Raw genomic sequence first — 21,083 nt, forward strand, 5'->3', positions numbered from 1 at the left:
GACGAATGCAGCCTGGCGAGGACAAGGTACGTAGCCCTGAATAGAAGTGCTGGCTGGCCTAACTTGGATAAGGACTGACATCTTTCTTGGATTTCCTCCCCCTTCTCTCTCTCTGGGTTGGAGACTCAGTGGTGTCTTCTTGGATATCTAAATCATCAGTTTCCTCTGCTTTCGTCTTCTGAGTTCTGTATTTAACAGCCCGCTTCTTCCCTTTGCCTCTACCTGCTTTGGGTGGCATGTTAAAGTTGAATCAGCAATTGAATTTCCCACTGACTGCCTGATATAGAAGATTTAACGTGCGCTTTCCGACTGCAGCGTATTTCGCACACGGGCGAATTTGCCACGGTCGGCCGAAGGTTTTATACCATCGGGAGGTCACGTGACGCCTTCGTGACCTAGTTCGAACGCATCGTACTCTCAATACGACGTCGTGTAGCCATCGCGTGGCCTTCGTGTGTCCTGCGGGTATAAACTACTATAAAAATTATCATCTTCGTGTTGCCTTCGTGTGTGGTTCGGGTGTCATCGTGTGACCTTCTGTAGGCATCGTACTTGCTTCGCCTGTTGATTGGTTGTTGACCAAGTTCGGGGCCATCTTCGCGCGAAATTCAAAATCCCATATTCGTATGGCCATCTCGTGTTAATTTCGGGACAGTATGACGCCTGCATTACGGGTCACGTCAGAACGACCTTTCATCGGACCAATCAAAGCGTCGCTTACCATATCAAGAAAGTGATATGTTTTCTAATCATGCAACCTTGAAAACGTTAACATTGGGTATTCCGAACGACACTTACGACCCGTGCGACTGATTCCGTCAAAATGATCGTCTATCTCGCTTGCTTGGGATAAACATTTGAACAGAGGAGGCGTTGTACAGTTCGTGGGAAGCACTGCCATACAATCACAACTATATATTAGACATTCCGGAATGTTCGTCTGTTCAGTTCTTAAATTTCAATAGAGAAATGTGTCAACATATTTTTCAAGCGTAGTCTGAAATGGAAGTAGTCTGAAAATAGTGCCGCAAAGCTCGAGAAAGCCGCTTTCTAATTGACTGATGTCGACTTCTTGTTAGTCGTTTCAGTGGTCGGTCAAAGTTCGCGAAAGGTCGTTCTGACTATAGGATGTCCGCAGATCTTTGTTAAGCGGCAGGGAGTACTTAGATCTGATTTTAATGAGATTGACTGAAGCACTGTGTGCATATGACCACATATATGCAAACTGGAGTGCATACACTATCGAATCAGTGGCAAAATGTCCTTCAATATCCGTGACGTCGCAGTCCTGGTTGTAGACGGTGTACAGACAGTTGTAGTCACCGACGGGGACAATCACTGCATAACATCGTTCTACACCAGAAAAAAGACGTCACGTTTCAGTACGGGTCGTGTGAAACAATCTCCATGGGGTGTAACACAGCTGAAAGAGAAGCAGGTACTGGTTGCTGTCCCCGAATCATGTGAGATTGTAACAGTGGGTGTCAGCCCTGACTTGGTGCTGCTGTCAACCATCACAACACGTACTGGGTCGCTGTTCTGAGTCCTTCATCTCTAGCAGCAAGTACAGACTATTGTGTTGATATCCTGGATATGTCGGGGATCGTGTTGAGGTCAGTTAATGCATACAACAATAAGCGACTATTTACCTACCCCGACTACATATGTGTCAACAACAAGGGCAACATACTCGTGTCTGACTGGGGGGAGATGTCTGTGACATGTCTAACATCAGAGGGGGATGTTGTGTGGAGATACGTCCCTACCGGAGACAGAGCACTTGGTGTTCCTCATGGAATTTCCACTGCCAGGACGGGAGACATACTTCTGGTTGACAGTAATTCCAACAAGGTCATACAACTGACAGAGACGGGAGAGTTTGTTAGAGACCTCCTCTCGTCAGACGGTAACGTGTCTGGCCTGAAGAGTATTTACTGTCATACATCCTTCTTCATCTGTTGTAATGCTGAAGTGAAGGAGTACAAATGTAGTTGATACCAACTCGGTCGTGCTACAAGCGAGACCAAGACACCTAACAAAGGCAAGGTTTAGTCGAGATCCAGTACCAAGTAGTATGATAAGTTTCCGCTCAACAAACCAAGTCCTCAACAGGATTGTGGACGATAACAATAGTGATTAGTGTCAGAGTATTAAATGAAAAATATTAAAACTCACAAGATACATGTTCTGTGTCACAACGTTTAGCTTACTAAATATATATACAATTACTCTCTGTAAAATAGTAGTTTATGAAACATAAATAAAAGAGACTCTACAATTCAGACCCACCCCATAATGGTATTGCAGTGTTGGAGGATGTTTGTTAGAGACATGATGTTATTTCTCCAAGGCACGCATTTTTTTATGGGAAAGAAGAAGCCGGACAATTTATGATTTCACAGTGCTTTTTTCAGGACACAAAGAGAACAATTGTGTTTTTGTGATAAAATTACTTCTTGAAAATGTTTTGCCTGGAACAAATTATTTTATTCAAATGGTTCAAGAATTTGTCTTCAAAATGCATCTTCTTTTTCATTGTTTCTGAACAACCAACTTGTTTTCTCTCGTCATAATGGGCCACGATGTCGTTATACATAATAACCACGTCATTGATAATTATTGGTTTCATTATATGTCCATGCACGCAAGTCACAAATTGCTTGCCTGGCTTCATTATCTGTGTTATTTACCTGTGTTTATCATCTAAGTAGTAGTTACCTGTATTCATCATCTTTGTAGTATTTACCTGTATTCATCTTCTGTGTCCTACCTATATTCATTACCTTTGTAGTATTTACCAGGCTGTTACCACATATATAGTATTTGCCTAACTTCGTCATATATATGACAATGTAACATACGATGTGTTTTATAAATAAAGTGGACACAAATATTCGTACCAACCATTTGATATCCTTTGAGTGTTATTCAGAGGTTCCATTTTCTTAAAAAAACAATTTACCTCGTTTCATGAACAATGTTATATTTACCTGGTTTCACTATATATTTGTGTTTACCTGTTGTCGTCATATAATTATATAATATTTACCTGGTTTAATTTTGTATGTGTCTCATTTATCAATGGTAGATTTTGTAAACGTTTTAGCCTTTGTCATTCCAACAGGCGTTCCTGTTCTCTTGATTTAATAATATATCATTCTTCAATGCCTTCAGTAAACATCTTGAAATGGCTGACACTGGTTGTTATTGTATAACTGTCTCTGGTACTGCTGCTTCCTTTCATACACCTTTGCCACACCGAACAGTAATGGCACAACAGTGACAGGAATGGTGATACACACAAGCATGAAATTGGTTTAGTGACAGCACTGAGTACTGCTTCAAAAATATTGTCCTTCTCGACTGAAAGTCATATGGTGTCATGTATGAGTGAAGAGGGTATTCGGGAAGATTTTATCAACATAATCTAGCAATCCAAAGATGAACATTATCATTGAAATTATTATTGATGTTGTAGACCTTATGTGTAACCCTTAGTCGCAAGAGATTACAGTCCACGGGGTTGTGAGAATATCAGTTTATTCAGCAAGACATAAAGAAGACACTCCTGAAACAATTTAAAATCACAATATATCACGTGTTTCAGAATATATGTACAATAACACATTAAATGTAAAGTATCGATCTGCTTCTTAATAACTCATTACATCGTTACAGCAGATACACAAATATATTTCTGCCTCGATATCTAATCAGTGCAGATGTACCTTCATATACAAAGACAATATAATTACACATTATTAAATGCATAACTGAGGAAATCATTAAATCATCACATAATCATATTATGCATAATGAATGCACAACATGAACATATTATATAGATAAACTATATGCAAAACATACCCTGTGTGTGACACGAGAGTGTAACATAGCTTCTGCCAGTCATCTCATTCGACAGTCACATGACCCTAAATACAGATACAGTATTAATTATAATATTATAAATAACATGTATAATCACGGCATATACATGCATCACTGAAATACAACTTCAGTCATTCATTCATACAACTATCAATAAATACATGCATACATCTAGAGAGATATGTACAGAGTCTAGAAATACACCAGATTTACTAAATAATAGCAAATATGCATCAAATACCAAAATACACAAAATACCAAATAACCAATGCATTGAAATATAAAATATATGTATAGATAAGCAATACTCATGAATCAGACCCTAATCTCATCACACTCACCTCATTCACTCAATCTATCGTTTGTTTATGTTTACAAGTTATTTAAAACCTATTTTATTATTTATGTACTTGATTTAAACTGATGATTGAAATCACAATGTTTAGATTGGTATAGATTAATCATGATTACTAACCTTGATTACTAGATGCTCAATCCATTGCTGTCCAGTGTAGGTGTCTGTGCAACATAAGATTAGCAATGGCAGGTACGGTGAGAAAGGGATTTGAATTGAAAGGTATACTAATTGGCTAACAACAGGTAACCCTAATGACGAGCAAACAATAGAACAAAACACCCTTGGAAGTAAAATAGACTGGACCATTGACCTTTGATCCAGTAGAAAGTTATCAGTAGCAAATACTGATGAGGACACAACTAATAATAGATAGAAACCAGGAAATGACACAACCCTCTGTTGAATCAACAAGCTGAAATAGAAAAGACATGATACCTTATCTACACTAAAAATACTTACATATTTACAAGCTGCAGAATTAACACCTACTACATAGAGATAACTCATAAGCAATCTTGTTCCATTGTGTGTATGGGGCGGTGAGGTGAAATGGGGTTAACTTCTAGTTCAAGATTTGTTCACCTATACAGCCACGAGCATTGCCTTGTGTGTGGCTGCTTGAACTAGTCCGGACTTATGCCGGGTTTATAGTGCTAGCCCACTGAGATACCATGCCTCAGTTTAACATGGATACCACCCCATTATATTCACTCCGAGCCAGCGAGTCCTTGATTTATCCCCTTAATGTCACGCAGTTTAACATGGATAACACCCGATTAAGACATATTAAATTAACCCCGAGCCAGCAAGTCCTTGATGTATCCCGTAAATGTCAAGCATCAGACAGGGTTACAAATTGTACCATTTTCAACGTTTGTTTTGTATGGCGCGGAAAGGAATCGAATTTCTCTCTCAGCAAAATATTAATGCTCTATCCAGTAGATCACGGAGGCTGTTCAAGCTGTGTATATAGACAAGGACATAAGGGCGTCCATCTAAAACAGTGAGGAGACATGTGTAGGCGTTCTGTTGACGTGTGTGCATCTTAGGCAGTGAGGAGACATGGGTAGGCGTTCTGTTGACGTGTGTGCATCTTAGGCAATGAGGAGACATGTGTAGGCGTTCTGTTGACGTGTGTGCATCTAAGGCAATGAGTAGACGCGTAGGCGTTCTGTTGAGGTGTGTTCATCTAAGGCAATGAGTAGACGTGCAGGCGTTCTGTTGACGTGTGTGCATCTAAGGCAATGAGGAGACATGTGTAGGCGTTCTATATTAAAAGACTTGGCTCGGTCTATTTGAAATTCTTATCAAGTTTGGTTTGCATTTGTTAGCTGAAAGTATCCTATATACTTCAACAGATTGTCTAAACTCCACATAAACACCAATAGGTCTATACATGACCATATGTCATTTCCTTTAGACATACTGAGTGACTTCAGGCTTGAAGATCGACTGAGCCGAACTATGACTCAAATGAAATATATAAAGCTCATTCATATTTTGTTAAACTATCGAGGCCAGTATTCTATGCAATCGAAGTTGTGCTTTTAAATGACGTATTTATGACACCTTTTATCACAAGTCGATGTAGTCCTGCTGTGTTTGTACTCATTCGCTGTTACAGGCCGTCGGTGAGGAGGGACACGTGGTTTGATTGGTCATAGAACAGTTGTAATTGTGTTGTCGGAACAACTGATTCTTTGGCTAAGACGTTCTTGGATCTATTAAAATTCAATTTGGTACGACTATAGGTCCATGCATTGCAATGATTGAACCAATACCACCTTTATAATGGAAATTCACAAACGTGAGTGGACAACTTTGCTTACGGCTATATTGTGTTTACAAGGCGACGCAGTTTCCATTTACAAGTGATCTTGTGTGTATTGAAACGTGACACAGTGTGCCTCATTGACAGAAGCTTGTCGCCCAACTAGGGTGTAACAAATATCTTTGTATATTAGCTGCTGTTGTCAAAACATACATGACGTCATTCTTGCAAATGGCTACCGCCCGGCTCGGGAAGAGAGTGAAAGATACCTTCCTGCCGTGGTCCATCTGCATCGAGACGTACACATACCCGTGCAAGCTGACCTGTCACAAAACTTTCTGTACATTCAACCAGGCCAGATGCTGTACAGTCCAAGACGAATAACCTGTCTAGATTATCCGCCGACTTGCATTAAAAAGTAAGTATATATTGCCTGACTCCGCACAGAGGTTCTACTGCCATGCGACGGTGGCCTGTAAACAATTCAGATAATCAAGTGATCGGTGAACCAGAAAATCCAGTGACACGATAGGGGTTTGGGTGAAAGTAATAATAACAATGTTAACTTTGAATTACGCCTGTTGCGTGCAAGTACAGAGATTCTGCTGCTTATAAGTAAAGAAACGTTTACGACATATGGTCGTTTTGAAGCACAGTAAGAGGGAGGGCAGTTTTAATGTCTCGCCCCAAACATTTCTTTTGTAGTTCCCTCCGTGCACAGCTGTGTATCATGGCGGGATTAGGTTATTTCAGAGACCATGTAATAGATTATATGGTCTCTGACACAGCAGTACGTTTAGTTACCTGCCTTGTATTGTGAAAAGGGTGGGTCGGTGTGTCTATTGACTGTAAAGGAAAGCTTGGTGTTAACAAAATTTATTCATTTATTATGACCGTTGGTAGTTTTTAAAACTTTAATAGGAAACACGTGCGTATTTCAAATAAGATCGATAATGTCACACCCGCGAGAGATTAATTTGGCATCAATTAAGCCTGACCTCACAATATCACAATAATTCATATATTCAGTTTTAGTTCATCTCTGCAGGTAAATCCTGTGAGGAACAACAAGCTTGTTCTTATAGCAGAGCCAGTACGTCATTACGATAATGAGTTCAACTATAATGAGAGAAAGGTTTTGTTCAAATACAAGGATAAACAAATATGGAGATCTAGACCCACGTTTCGGAAAAGCCTTGTTTGGCGTTATATCAATATATGTATTCCTATAGGACTATGGAAGGGTCAATATAGACACATTGGGAACTCATATTTATATCTTCAAGTTGATTTGAAAAGAATATTAAAGTCTGATTTACTGAGAGACTATCCCACTTGTGGCTGAATATATATATCAAGTAACCAACGCTTGTCACAAGTGTGACTCAATTGGAATAGTTTCTTACAATGTGTGATCGTACCCTGACCTCTGGACTCAATTGTCGTCATACCAGCAGCTGTGGGGTTGCCTGGTGGACACTCGACATACTCACTGTCACTTTTGGAACAAGGAATTATATGTGATGTGCCAAATAGTAAACGGATTTTTTCAGCTTTTATGATAAAATGCAGTTGATTTTATATGAAGAATAAACCTTATTACGATGGTAGCTGCTGATGGTTTGAGTGGTCGAACCTGGACATACTACAGATCACTATGATGTAGTTGACATGTGATGTTGATGGTGAAGAAACAACATTGAGACAAACTACACATTCGACAGTCAATAACAGATGTCTCAACATATTTAATGACGCACTCAACACGTGACTGAATTTGGACATGTGCCACTTTGAACAGTATTTCAGTTATGTCAGCTTGGTGCAGAAGGTAACTCCGAAGTGGCTTTCAACAAGATATTTTCAAGATGTGCCAACCAAAATACACATTGCCCAATTACAGAGACCTACGAACTTCACGAGAAAATATGTATTTTGAAAAATTGAAAAATGATTTATGTGAACTTCAATTCTGGTTTTTCAGATGGCAACATCCCAGAATGAGAAAGTGATGGAATTCCTCACCTGTGTGATCTGCCAGGAACTGTACACAGACCCCTGTACACTGAGGTGTGATCACACATTCTGCAGGAAATGTGTCACTGCATACATCCAAACCAGACCAGATTTTGTACAGTCCAAGACGATCCACTGTGCCTTCTCTCGACAAGATACCAAGGTCCCCCACCCCAGCAGGCCAGTGGAAGAGTGGTCGGGGCAGATCAAACCCAGCATTATTATACAGGGGCTGATTGACACCCTCGGTGATGTACCAGGTTAAGTACAAACAGAAGTAACATTCAAATCGATCAGTTAATCATGTTCAAGAAAAGATAAATCTATGACAAAAAGATCCTAAAACGTATTAATCAGAAAAAATTGTAATATTTAAGTTGATTTAATCACCTGTGTTTATGATATGGTATTTATTCATGAGAAATTGAAACTTCAAATAGTTCATCAAGTTGGATCGTTTATTGAACTTAAAACAAAGACTGTTTACTTGCTTAGCATTCCCATATTGGTTTCTTTTAGAAACAAGACGTTCGTATTTTTGTTCACAGAGAAGTCAAGCACCTGCTGCACAATCTGTCAGCAACTAGGGGAGACAACTCCAGGTGCCTTGTGGTGTCCTCAGTGTGAAGTGGCCCTCTGTGACAGATGTGTGAAGACACACCGGGTGAGCCCTACGTCACAAAACCATGACCTGTGTGACCTGTCATCGAGGTCAAAGGTCAAACGGAGGGTCAAGTGTACAGAGCACAAGAGTAACAATGTAGAGTTCCACTGTAAAGACTGTCAGAAGCCTGCTTGTCAGACATGTTGTATCATCTACCACAGAGCTTGTAAAACTGTCGTCACCATTGAGTCTATGAAGCCACAGATGAAGACAGCTCTGCTGGAGAAGAGATTTGTCATGGGGAAGAGACTGAAGGTGAGGTCGAAGAAGGTAGAGATGAAAAACGAGAAAATACAAAATAGTTCAAGAAGCACGGAGTTAACTGTGCAAAATATTAAATCAATCTGTCAAACAGCTATAAACAAGATTAAAGAGAAAGAAACACAACTCTTGGATGAACTGAATCACATAACACAGACGTGCGCCGGCCAACTCCGCTCTGGTGTGAAGCTTGAAGAGATTGAGATGCAGATGTACAGACAACATTGTGAGTTCATTGACCAGGCCTTGGTATCGGACTGTGAGATGGACCTGTATGACGCCTATCAGGCCTGGGAATCGGGAGCTGTAGAGTTGGGGGATGTCAGGGACACAGACACAGTAGACACACGGAGAATAGATGACATCAGGTTTACACCTGACACTGACAACGTCCAGCACATCCTAGATGACCTACAGCTGGGGGAGATTGACGTCACATACCAGGATGAGGGACTATGTCCGCCGTCTCCAGTCCTCATTGACACGATCGATGGGAGGATGGCGGATGATGATAGGTTGGGGCCTGGTCTAAAGAACATCACAGTCCTGCTTGTAGACGGTATACAGACAGTTCTGGTCAGTGACTGTAGGAACATGTGTATGAAATCTTTTTATACAAGAAACAGCCAGTCAGGTCACGGTAGACTTCCCCTGGATAACTCTCCCCATGGTGTAACACAGTTGAAGGAGAACCAGGTGATGGTTGCTGTCCCTGCATCCCGTCAGATTGTAACAGTAGAAGTGACACCCGACCTGGTGCTGCTCTCAACCATCACAACAAGCAAGGAGTACTACAGTCTTGCTGTTCTGAGTCCATCATCTCTTGCAGCAGGTGGTCTAGATTATGATGGTTACGGCATTGTTGATATCCTGGATACGGCGGGACACGTGCTGAGGTCAGTCACTGAACACAACGATGAGACACTGTTTGCCTTCCCCTGGAACATGTGTGTCAACAACAAGGGCAACATACTCGTGTCTGACTGGGAAGCTGAGTCTGTGACATGTCTGACGTCAGAGGGGGATGTTTTGTGGAGATACGCCCCTACCGGAGACAGAACACTCTGCTGCTCTTGTGGTATCACAACTACAGGCACAGGAGACATCCTACTTGTAGACAGGGGGAAGGTGATACAGCTGATAGAGTCGGGGGAATTTGTAAGAGATGTTCTCACGTCAGAATATGATGATAACGACATGGAGGATATATTCTGTGATAAATACGGATTCTTCTTCATATGCACATGCACAGAAGTGAAAGTGTATATGTTAGTGTGAAAGAAAAAGAGAAATCAAGCTTGGTGGAAAATCAGGGTTCTGTCCAGATCTGTGGTTTAAATGTTTAACATTGATTGCACGTGACATAATACACATGGGGTAACTCTGGAAGTGGTTGTGGAGAAAGTAGATCCAATCAGTGTTATATAATACTGTGTATCAAATAGTCACTAAAATCGATGGGTATTGCTTATTCATGCAAGTGCAGACATACGACATTCAAGTGTGTCACTTCCAGCAGCGACATAGTAATCCACGTGATCACAACGTTAAACCCATCAATAGAAATAATTGTAGAGATACTTGGGGTCACCTGGGACATGTTAACTAGAAATCTACCAAGCACCAGACTAAGTCGGCCTCTAGTTCTCATCGCTGACACAGAAATCATTTTCCTTTGCACTGGCTCTTTTGAAAAATATTTCTGGTATTATACTATAATATTTCCTGAAACAATATTTACTGTTCAAACTCTTAAGATCAAGGTTTCATTTTGTGAACCTATGTTTCACTTATGCTATAGAACAGACAATCATGTTGTAGTGTGAACCAAAGATATAATATATATATTTTTTAGCTTTTATTGTTTCCCACTGACAAACCGCTCCCGATATAGATGAACATTAAAAGGAATGATATTAATATCAATATAGATGTATGTATCACCAAGAGCAATCTCTTGGAGAAGATCGCAAATCTTGTATAGCGACCTGAGATACTAACAATCCAGATTGGAAACATATTTAAAGTAGTGACGATTATACTTTTGGACTTTCAAACTTACGGTTGGTTGAATGGGGAATACATAGAGTGTGATTTTGTTCAAATTGTGTTTCTATCTCTTGCTCTGTTTATGAAAAATGTCAAGTACTTTTTTAAGGTCGAATTGATTTCTGCCATTTCCGTAAGATAATCTTTTACACTTATGAGAGAGAGGCGGAAGAAAATACCTGAAGCTGTTGTACGTAAACTATTGTCGTTAACTTTCCTGATATGTACAACCGCTTCCTGATATGTATTACTTGCTGCGAGACTAACAGAAGAATATGTTATGTGGAACCAGGAAGTGCTTTTTTATCATTGTAAAAAGTTAATATCTAAATTCTACAAATGGGGAAATATATATTTCAACGGACCTGGATCACAGGGAATTACTGGGTACGGTTCGTGTAGATTCAGGTCATGAAGGGTATCATTTTCAAATGAAGACACATGGAACAGTCGGATAATTTCAGTCCAGCTGTGCCTTGGTGAAACATCATTATAATTACACTTCAGTATTCGTAAGTTCCTTTTGACCTGGCGTCTAGCCAAGGCAATTTTATTGGGTATTTTTCAATATTATTTGACATGCCTTTCCTGATGTTTCTTCGTTGCGTCGGTTCAACCAACGTAGGTCAAACAAGGGAGGAGTCGCTTCCTAATAAGCAAGTCGGACTCAAGAGGAAATGAAGTTAAGGTTAATTTCCGTAGCACAACTCCAGTTGGGCAGGACATGCTACAGCTATTTTGCCCTGTATGCCAAATGAATCTGTTTCGGCGGATAATCTAGACTGGTTATTCTCTTGCATTAACAATTTATATTTAATATTTATTGTGAAACACATAAGGCAAGTGTTAATGTTGTGCCTCTATTTTGTTGTCTTGTATATACTCACCGCCAAAAGAAACGCGATCATATAGAGAAGTATGTACGTATAGAAAAGATATTTCCAATTATGTGTACCACTCAATGACAAAACTAACAATCAGTCGAGTGTTTCTACCGCGTGGCTTTATTCTAATCACTATATACTGCACGTGATTACCGCTAATCCTAAACGAGACAAATGGTGCATCTCGAGTCATGAATCTATGATGTCACATTTCATGCGTTCATGAGCGTCGGTTCACGCAACATAACAGTATGTTTGTTTTTGCGTCGAGCCAATCTAATATCTCTTGAATATGAATAAGTCATCATATATTAACCAAAACGTATGGCATTCGCGTTTCCTGTTGCGGTGTGTATAGTGTGTATTTCCAAGGCCATACGTCGGATTTATGTGGACATGTTGGTAGAGTTCACTTCTGGATTATAACTTATTATTTGTTCAGTATTAACTGTAAACACATTGTGTTGCATTTCAATATTCACGAAAGCCTTATTGTTAAGAGCTTGCCTTTTTCAAGACACACAATTGGAATGTGTTCAAATGTGCGTATGTGTGTTTGTTGGCCATGACATATTGACATATTCCAGTTAAATTGTACTGACAGTCCATTCTCATTGGTAGTGAGAATTGTTCTTTCTCGATGTTATTTTTGACTTGGGTTAGGTCGTGTTCTAACCTGACCAGCAATGTGGTCCTAGACGTGCGTTCAATTGCCGATATGTCAGCGCAGACTTTACGTTACTGACCATTTCTCTCTATCCTGTCGATAATCATTGTATGTTACTGGTGATTTCTAAACACCTTGTGCATTAACGAATAATGTGGCTTGTTTTTATACCCATATGCTTATTGTGATCATGTTGCACGAACAATACATGGTAAAAGTAATTTTACACCGAATTCAATGAACGCAAGCAAGATTTTCAGTTGCACCTGTGTATGTTGCATTTCTACGATTGGTTTGACATGATTTGGAACATTATTTCTTGTTTGAATCCAGCTGCTAATAAATTCTATTTTGATTAGGGTTTCTTTTTCTCATCAGTGTCTGTAAGGTGACAGTTGTTAGTGTCTGTGAACATTAATGTATATATTGAACGACACTACAAACCAATATTGATATAAATTCAATGCATGTATATAGCTTCTCAAAATGACAGCATGGTTATGAGACAGTGACAAAACAAACTGACAAATGGAAATCTGCTTTACTAAATGGAAATCTGCTTTACTAAAGACCTATATGGTAGGACAGTAATGACCGTACTGCAACCTTACTGAAACGTTCGTGAATTAAGGCATTGACCTTAATGTACGAAGACCAGTTTTAAAGTAAACCGATATAGAAAAATGATCGACACGAGGTATCCAACATAGATCGGGTATCAACAGAAGTGTTTCCAATTGTGTCTACCAACATTTCAATTCTGAAAACCATTTCATCCTTTGTATGAATGTAGGGATATTAGAGAATATATACCACCCATCTAATAGTCTAAACGCAGTCAACATTGTAGGATGTCAGAGAACATGAGTAGACTTGACTGCTGTTTATATCGATGCCATATGGATGTATATGAGAAATTAAAAGACGTTGGCAGTCGTTCTTACCAACAAACTGCCAACTTCAATTTATTGAGTATGTTTCCGGCATCCCAAAGCCGTTGACGCAGCCATGGCACAAGAAATGATGAAGGCCAAATGATACCTTTGATTTGGAACAAGACTATACCTTATGTAGTTGAAAGAAACAAAATTCTCCAGCAACCTTTGCTGATATCAGTTTCCCTCAATGTCCCACAATATTTCAAATTTCAGGAACCGACATCAGTTTCATTGTCCTATACGAGTACCATTTCACCCATGTTGGAACAAATAGGAACGTCTTTCAGAACTTTGATTTGGCAGCTAATGATGTTAATTCATTCGTGTGGCTGCCAAGACTCGGTATACTGCTGGTCATATAATCACAGGTAACTTCTCTATTGTGGACAATAACAACCTTAGGCAGTTTTTCAAATGTGGGCCAATATGTCGTGAGCAGCTTCCTACAAAATGGGATCACAACTTTTTTAATTATTATGGATGCTGTCGAAGCGTACCCCCAAAAAATGGCCAATAAAGAAGATGAACCAGTTGAATGTCTATGCGTCCCTGTCACTGCGTGATGTTGTCCTTGGTTGAATGCACAAACAGGAAAAGAGGAAACAGAATTGAATTATACCAATTCTGTCGAGTATGAGTGACAAATCAAATAATGCCACATATAAGGACAGGATGTTAAATGAGGAATAAAATTGCAAACCACGCATTAGTACCAACAATGTTTGACTCTTTTATTCTGGGTTCCAAATCTCCATTAAAATCCATTAATTAAGAGAGATATAGCGCACGGTCAAACAAATGTACAACCAAAATCTCATAGATTAAAAGTATTCCTTAATACAATAAATTGAGGATTATTTTTTTATTCACATAAAATATGTTGACTTAATACCATGTGATGCTCAAAACAAGGATTTCCTGAGTTTTTGCAATCTCAGTAAAGAACCAAGTTTAATCATGTCAACAGATTTGATTTTTCAATTTTGTCCACTTCTATTCCATACGACAAACCATTCCATAATCCATGGGGCATTTAAACGTGGTGACAAAAGATATAGTTACAACTATATCTTCAAGGACTCAGGAGAATTTGTCATACGTGAAAGCAAATAACATGTGAAGGTTACTGAGATAACAACATGTAAAATGCTCTGCTTCCACATTGCTAACAGCTGTGGGAAGTGAGGGGATAAGACATGAGGCAAGAAGGTGGCCTTTCCATGGGTACCAATAATTCTCCATTTCAAAAGAGAATTTGGCCAAGAAGTTGAATTTGAGCTTCAGATAATTACATCGATGATCTGGTGCCTTTGATTTAACAGCTTTGAAATACAATCAAGTATGTTCTTTCTATGAAGATTTCAAAAAGCGTAATACGAATCTTGCTCAGAAGTTGTTTGATACAACATTCAATGCCTCAGTTAAGCTTTCATAACGTTTAAGGGGCGGTCGGGTAGCCTTGTGGTTAATGCGTTCGCTCGTCACGCCGAAGACCAGGGTTCGAAGCCCGACATGCGTACAATGTGTGAAGCCCATTTCTGGTGTCCCCCGTCGTGATATTGCTGGAATATTGCTAAAAGCGGCATAAAACCAAACTCACTCATTCACTCTTAGCGTTTTATGAATGACTTGTAGAGGATATTTCCAAATTTCTGTATTTGACGAACCAATGACCAAAAATGATGTCCGTTGCAAAAACCTTATTTAGATCTCATGTGCACCCGTGCTTTTTTCAGGTGAACAATCGACTTGCCTTTGCATGTGAGTCACTCAAGTCAAAGCCTACCGTATAAGACGATGACGTGTGCAAAAGCCCGTCACATGGAGACATAGGCAGTGAGGAGACGTGTGTAGGCGTTCTGTTGACGTGTGTGCATCTAACGCAATGAGTAGACATGTGTAGGCGTTCTGTTGAGGTGTGTGCATCTTAGGCAGTGAGGAGACGTGTGTTGGCGTTCTGTTGACGTGTGTGCATCTAAGGCAATGAGGAGACATGTGTAGGCGTTCTGTTGACGTGTGTGCATCTTAGGCAATGAGGAGACATGTGAAGGCGTTCTGTCGAGGTGTGTGCATCTAAGATAGTGAGGAGACATGTGTAGGCGTTCTGTTGAGGTGTGTGCATCTACGGCAGTGAGGAGACATGTGTAGGCGTTCTGTTGACGTGTGTGCATCTAAGACAGTGAGGAGACATGTGTAGGCGTTCTGTTGATGTGTGTGCATCTAACGCAATGAGGAGACATGTGTACGCGTTCTGTTGACGTGTGTGCATCTGAGGCAGTGAGGAGACATGTGAAGGCGTTCTGTTGAGGTGTGTGCATCTAAGGCAGTGAGGAGACATGTGTAGGCGTTCTGTTGACGTGTGTGCATCTAAGACAGTGAGGAGACATGTGTAGGCGTTCTGTTGAGGTGTGTGCATCTTAGGCAGTGAGGAGACATGTGTAGGCGTTCTGTTGAGGTGTGTGCATCTACGGCAGTGAGGAGACATGTGTAGGCGTTCTGTTGAGGTGTGTGCATCTGAGGCAGTGAGGAGACATGTGTAGGCGTTCTGTTGACGTGTGTGCATCTAAGGCAGTGAGGAGACATATGTAGGTGATCTGTTGACGTGTGTGCATCTACGGCAGTGAGGAGACATGTGTAGGCGTTCTGTTGAGGTGTGTGCATCTACGGCAGTGAGGAGACATGTGTAGGCGTTCTGTTGACGTGTGTGCATCTGAGGCAGTGAGGAGACATGTGTAGGCGTTCTGTTGAGGTGTGTGCATCTACGGCAGTGAGGAGACATGTGTAGGCGTTCTGTTGACGTGTGTGCATCTGAGGCAGTGAGGAGACATGTGTAGGCGTTCTGTTGACGTGTGTGCATCTGAGGCAGTGAGGAGACATGTGTAGGCGTTCTGTTGAGGTGTGTGCATCTACGGCAGTGAGGAGACATGTGTAGGCGTTCTGTTGAGGTGTGTGCATCTAAGACAGTGAGGAGACGTGTGTAGGCGTTCTGTTGAGGTGTGTGCATCTAAAGCAATGAGGAGACGTGAAGGCGTTCTGTTGAGGTGTGTGCATCTAAGACAGTGAGGAGACATGTATAGGCGTTCTATATAAAAAGACTTGGCTCGGTCTATTTTAAAATTCTTTTCAAGTTTGGTTTGCATGTGTTAACTGAAAGTATCCTATATACTTCAACATATTGTCTAAACTCCACATAAATACCAATAGGTCTATACATGAACACATGTAATTTTCTTCAGACATACTGAGTGACTTCAGGCTTGAAGATCGACTGAGCAGAACTATGAGTCAAATGAAATATATAAAGCTCATTCATATTTTGTTAAACTATCGAGGCCAGTATTCTATGCAATCGAAGTTGTGCTTTTAAATGACGTATTTATGACACCTTTTATCACAAGTCGATGTAGTCCTGCTGTGTTTGTACTCATTCGCTGTTACAGGCCGTCGGTGAGGAGGGACACGTGGTTTGATTGGTCATAGAACAGTTGTAATTGTGTTGTGGGAACAACTGATTCTATGGCTAAGACGTTCTTGGATCTATTAAAATTCAATTTGGTACGACTATAGGTCCATGCATTGCATTGATTGAACCAATACCACCTTTATAATGGAAATTCACAAAAGTGAGTGGACAACTTTGCTTACGGCTATATTGTGTTTACAAGGTGACGCAGTTTCCATTTACAAGTGATCTTGTGTGTATTGAAACGTGACACAGTATGCCTCATTGACAGAAGCTTGTCGCCCAACTAGGGTGTAACAAATATCTTTGTATAGTGGCCCCTGTGGTCAAAACATACATGACGTCATTCTTGCAAATGGCTACCGCCCGGCTCGGGAAAAGAGTGAAAGATAGCTTCCTGCCGTGCTCCATCTGCATCGAGACGTACACATACCCGTTCAAATTGACCTGCCACAAAACTTTCTGTACATCCAACCAGGCCAGATGCTGTACAGTCCAAGACGAATAACCTGTCTAGATTATCCGCCGACTTGCATTAAAAATTATATATATATTGCATGACTCCGCACAGAGGTTCTACTGCCATGCGGCGATGGCCTGTAAACAATTCAGATAATCAAGTGATCGGTGAACCAGAAAATCCAGTGACACGATAGTGATTTGGGTGAAAGTAATAATATCAATGTTAACTTTGAATTACGCCTGTTCCGTACAAGTACAGAGATTCTGCTGCTTATAAGTAAAGAAACGTTTACGACATATGGTCGTTTTGCAACACAGTAAGAGGGAGGGCAGTTTTAATGTCTCGCCCCAAACATTTCTTTTGTAGTTCCCTCCGTGCACAGTTGTGTATCTTGGCGGGATTTGGTTATTTCAGAGACTATATAATAGAGTATATGGTCTCTGGTAAATAAAGATAGATAGTCTTGAATACTGACGTTTAGTTACCTCCCTTGTATTGTGAAAAGGGTGGGTCGGTGTGTCTATTGACTGTAAAGGAAGGCTTGGTGTTAACATAATTTATTTATTTATACTGACCTTTGGTAGTTTTTCAAACTTTAATAGGAAACACGTGCATATTTCAAATAAGATCGATAATGTCACACCCGCGATATAGCTGGTTGTTGTTTGGCTGTCAGTGTAAACATGAAGTCACACGTACTAAATAAAATTGTGTTTAGATCTTGGCCTACGTCCTTTGAGGAAAGAAATTGTGATAAAAATTATAAGAATTGACTTAATTCTTAAGTAACATTCATATCGATCAGTTAATCATGTTCAAGAAAAGATAAATTTATGACAAAAAGATCTTAAAACGTATTAATCAGAAATCAGTTCGATGAATTAATTGGTGGAAGGTTAGCCAGGTGAACAAGATAAAGGTACAACCAGTTGTAATATTTAAGTTGATTTTATCACCTGTGTTTATGATATGGTATTTATTCATGAGAAATTGAAACTTGAAATAGTTCATCAAGTTGGATCGGTTATTGAACTTAAAATAAAGACTGTTTACATGCTTAGCATTCCCATATTGGTTTGTTTTAGAAACAATACGTTCGTACTTCTGTTCACAGAGACGTCAAGCACCTGCTGCACGATCTATCAGCAACTAGGGGAGACAATTCCAGCTGCCTTGTGGTGTCCTCAGTGTGAAGTGGCCCTCTGTGACAGATGTGTGAAGACACACCGGGTGAGCCCTACGTCACAAAACCATGTCCTGTGTGACCTGTCATCTAGGTCAAAGGGCAGACGGGGGGTCAAGTGTACAGAGCACAAGAGTAGCAATGTAGAGTTCCACTGTAAAGACTGTCAGAAGGCTGCTTGTCAGACATGTTGTATCATCTACCACAGAGCTTGTAAAACTGTCGTCACCATTGAGTCTATGAAGCCACAGATGAAGACAGTACTGCTGGAGAAGAGATTTGTCATGGGGAAGAGACTGAAGGTGAGGTCGAAGAAGGTAGAGATGAAAAACGAGAAACTACAAAATAGTTCAAGAATCACGGAGTTAACTGTGCAAAATATTAAATCAATCTGTCAAACAGCTATAAACAAGATTAAAGAGAAAGAAACACAACTCTTGGATGAACTGAATCACATAACACAGACGCACGCCGGCCAACTCCGCTCAGGCGTGAAGCTTGACGAGATTGAGATGCAGATGTACAGACAACATTGTGAGTTCATTGACCAGGCCTTGGTATCGGACTGTGAGGTGGACCTGTATGATGCGTATCAGGCCTGGGAGTTTGGGGCTGTAGAGTTGGGGGATGTCAGGGACACAGACACAGCAGACACACAGAGAATAGATGACATCAGGTTTACACCTGACACTGACAACGTCCAGCACATCCTAGATGACCTACAGCTGGGGGAGATTGACGTCACATACCAGGATCAGGGCACATCTCCAGTGCGTGTTGACGTGATAGATGGGAAGATGGCGGGTAATGAGGTGGAGCCTGATTTCAGTGGCGTCACAGTCCTTGTTGTAGATGGTATACAGACAGTTGTTGTGTGTGAAATCCTTCTACACCAGAAACAACTTGATATGCCACAGTAAACTTCCCCTGGATGCCTCTCCATGTGGTGTAACGCAGTTGAAGGAGAACCAGGTGATGGTTGCTGTCCCCGACTCCAGTCAGATTGTAACAGTAGAAGTGACCCCTGACCTGGTGCTGCTCTCAACCATCACAACAAGCAAGTGGTATGGCAGTCTCGCTGTTCTGAGTCCTTCATCTCTAGCAGCAGGTACATATCACTGTGTTGACATCCTGGACATGGCAGGACACGTGCTGAGGTCAGTCACTACACACAACGATGAGACACTGTTTACCAATCCTTACTACATGTGTGTCAACAACAAGGGTAACATACTCGTGTCTGACTGGGGGAAGCAGGCTGTGACATGTCTAACATCAGAGGGGGATGTATTGTGGAGATACGCCCCTACCGGAGACAGAGCACTCAGCTTCCCTTATGGTATCTCAACTGCAGGCACAGGAGACATCCTGCTTGCAGACAGGAACACCAACAAGGTGATACAGCTGACAGAGTCGGGGGAGTATGTCAGGGATGTCCTAATTTCAAAAGACATACGTGATATATCCTGTGATAAATACGGATTCCTCTTTCTGTGTACAAACACAGAAGTGAAAGAGTATATGTTAGTCTGGTAGAAATCAAAAACTGAAGCTTTATTCCAGTGATGTGCATGGGGTTACTCTTGAAATATTTATGTGCCACTTTTTCACTCATTTGGTCACAAAAGGAATAACATTACTTAACATTGCCCATACAATTTAAACACAATGATATGCCAGAGTGAAAGTGAATATGAGTGAAAGTGAAAATGGTGAAAGAGTGAGCAGTTATATTTTTACAACGATTTCGGCAATAACATAGTCATGGAGTGGACTTTACATGCTCCCTGGTCCCAGTGTAGAAAAAAACAAGGGCAGGGGTTATTTTGTGGGACAGTTTTTAATTCGATCATAATCAACTCCAATTTGTTGAAATCTAAAATACGTATGATAGCTTTGTCTGTACGTGGATTCAACATTCTCATCAAGATAAGATCCCATCTATTTTGTTCCATGATGAAATCCGCCTTTTGAACTGAAACACACACCATAATTGTGACAAGAAATGTACGAAGAACTTTCTGTTTATTTGAAATTTAATCGGTGATGACAAACAGCATTGTTACTTTGCCCACACAATGCAGAAATATTCTGATCTGGAATGTTAATACCTGGTACGCATTAAGTGCGTCAATCCTTATGCGAATTATTAATTATGCAATGGACCAAATTTCCCATGTCAAGAAATAAATCCTTGCTGTATTATTAAGAAGACTGAATGTGATGCTTACAGTTTCTTTGTCTTGCCGGCTCTCAACACCTATACAGAAACCGCAGTATACTCGGTTTGTTTGTTGTTTAACGCCGCACTAAGCAATACTCCAGCTATATGACGGTGGTCTGTAAATAATGGAGTTTAGACAGGACAAAAGTGATATCATAAGCACCTATCTACGCATTTGGGATACGATGACATGTATCAACCAAGTCAGCGAGCCTGACCACCCGTTAGTCGCCTCTTACAAGGATAGTCGCCTT

The 21,083-nt window shown here is 40.6% G+C and overlaps 1 protein-coding gene and 2 pseudogenes across 1 annotated transcript; all 3 read left to right on the forward strand.

Annotated features, from left to right (window-relative positions):
- Positions 1–1,189: 1,189 nt before the first annotated feature.
- On the forward strand, positions 1,190–1,995 carry LOC139468700 (tripartite motif-containing protein 3-like; annotated as a pseudogene).
- A 4,276-nt stretch (positions 1,996–6,271) lies between these two features.
- LOC139468701 (E3 ubiquitin-protein ligase TRIM56-like) lies at positions 6,272–10,859 on the forward strand. Its single transcript, XM_071250821.1, has 3 exons — positions 6,272–6,435; positions 8,002–8,293; positions 8,582–10,859. Exons 2-3 carry the CDS (start codon positions 8,002–8,004, stop codon positions 10,234–10,236), a joined length of 1,947 nt encoding a protein of 648 aa, XP_071106922.1. The 5' UTR covers positions 6,272–6,435; the 3' UTR covers positions 10,237–10,859.
- Positions 10,860–18,539: 7,680 nt separating this feature from the next.
- Positions 18,540–20,325, forward strand: LOC139468702 (uncharacterized; annotated as a pseudogene).
- Positions 20,326–21,083: the final 758 nt, after the last annotated feature.

Source organism: Haliotis cracherodii, unplaced genomic scaffold, assembly GCF_022045235.1.
Source record: "Haliotis cracherodii isolate W230 unplaced genomic scaffold, xgHalCrac1.p SCAF_2, whole genome shotgun sequence".
NCBI lineage: Eukaryota > Metazoa > Mollusca > Gastropoda > Lepetellida > Haliotidae > Haliotis > Haliotis cracherodii.

Bases quoted from the DNA above. Each gene is read 5' to 3' on its own strand.
- LOC139468701 (XM_071250821.1), top strand. From the start codon at position 8,002: ATGGCAACATCCCAGAATGAGAAAGTGATGGAATTCCTCACCTGTGTG. The intron at 8,294-8,581 runs GTTAAGTACAAA...TTTTGTTCACAG, and splicing joins CACCCTCGGTGATGTACCAG to AGAAGTCAAGCACCTGCTGC.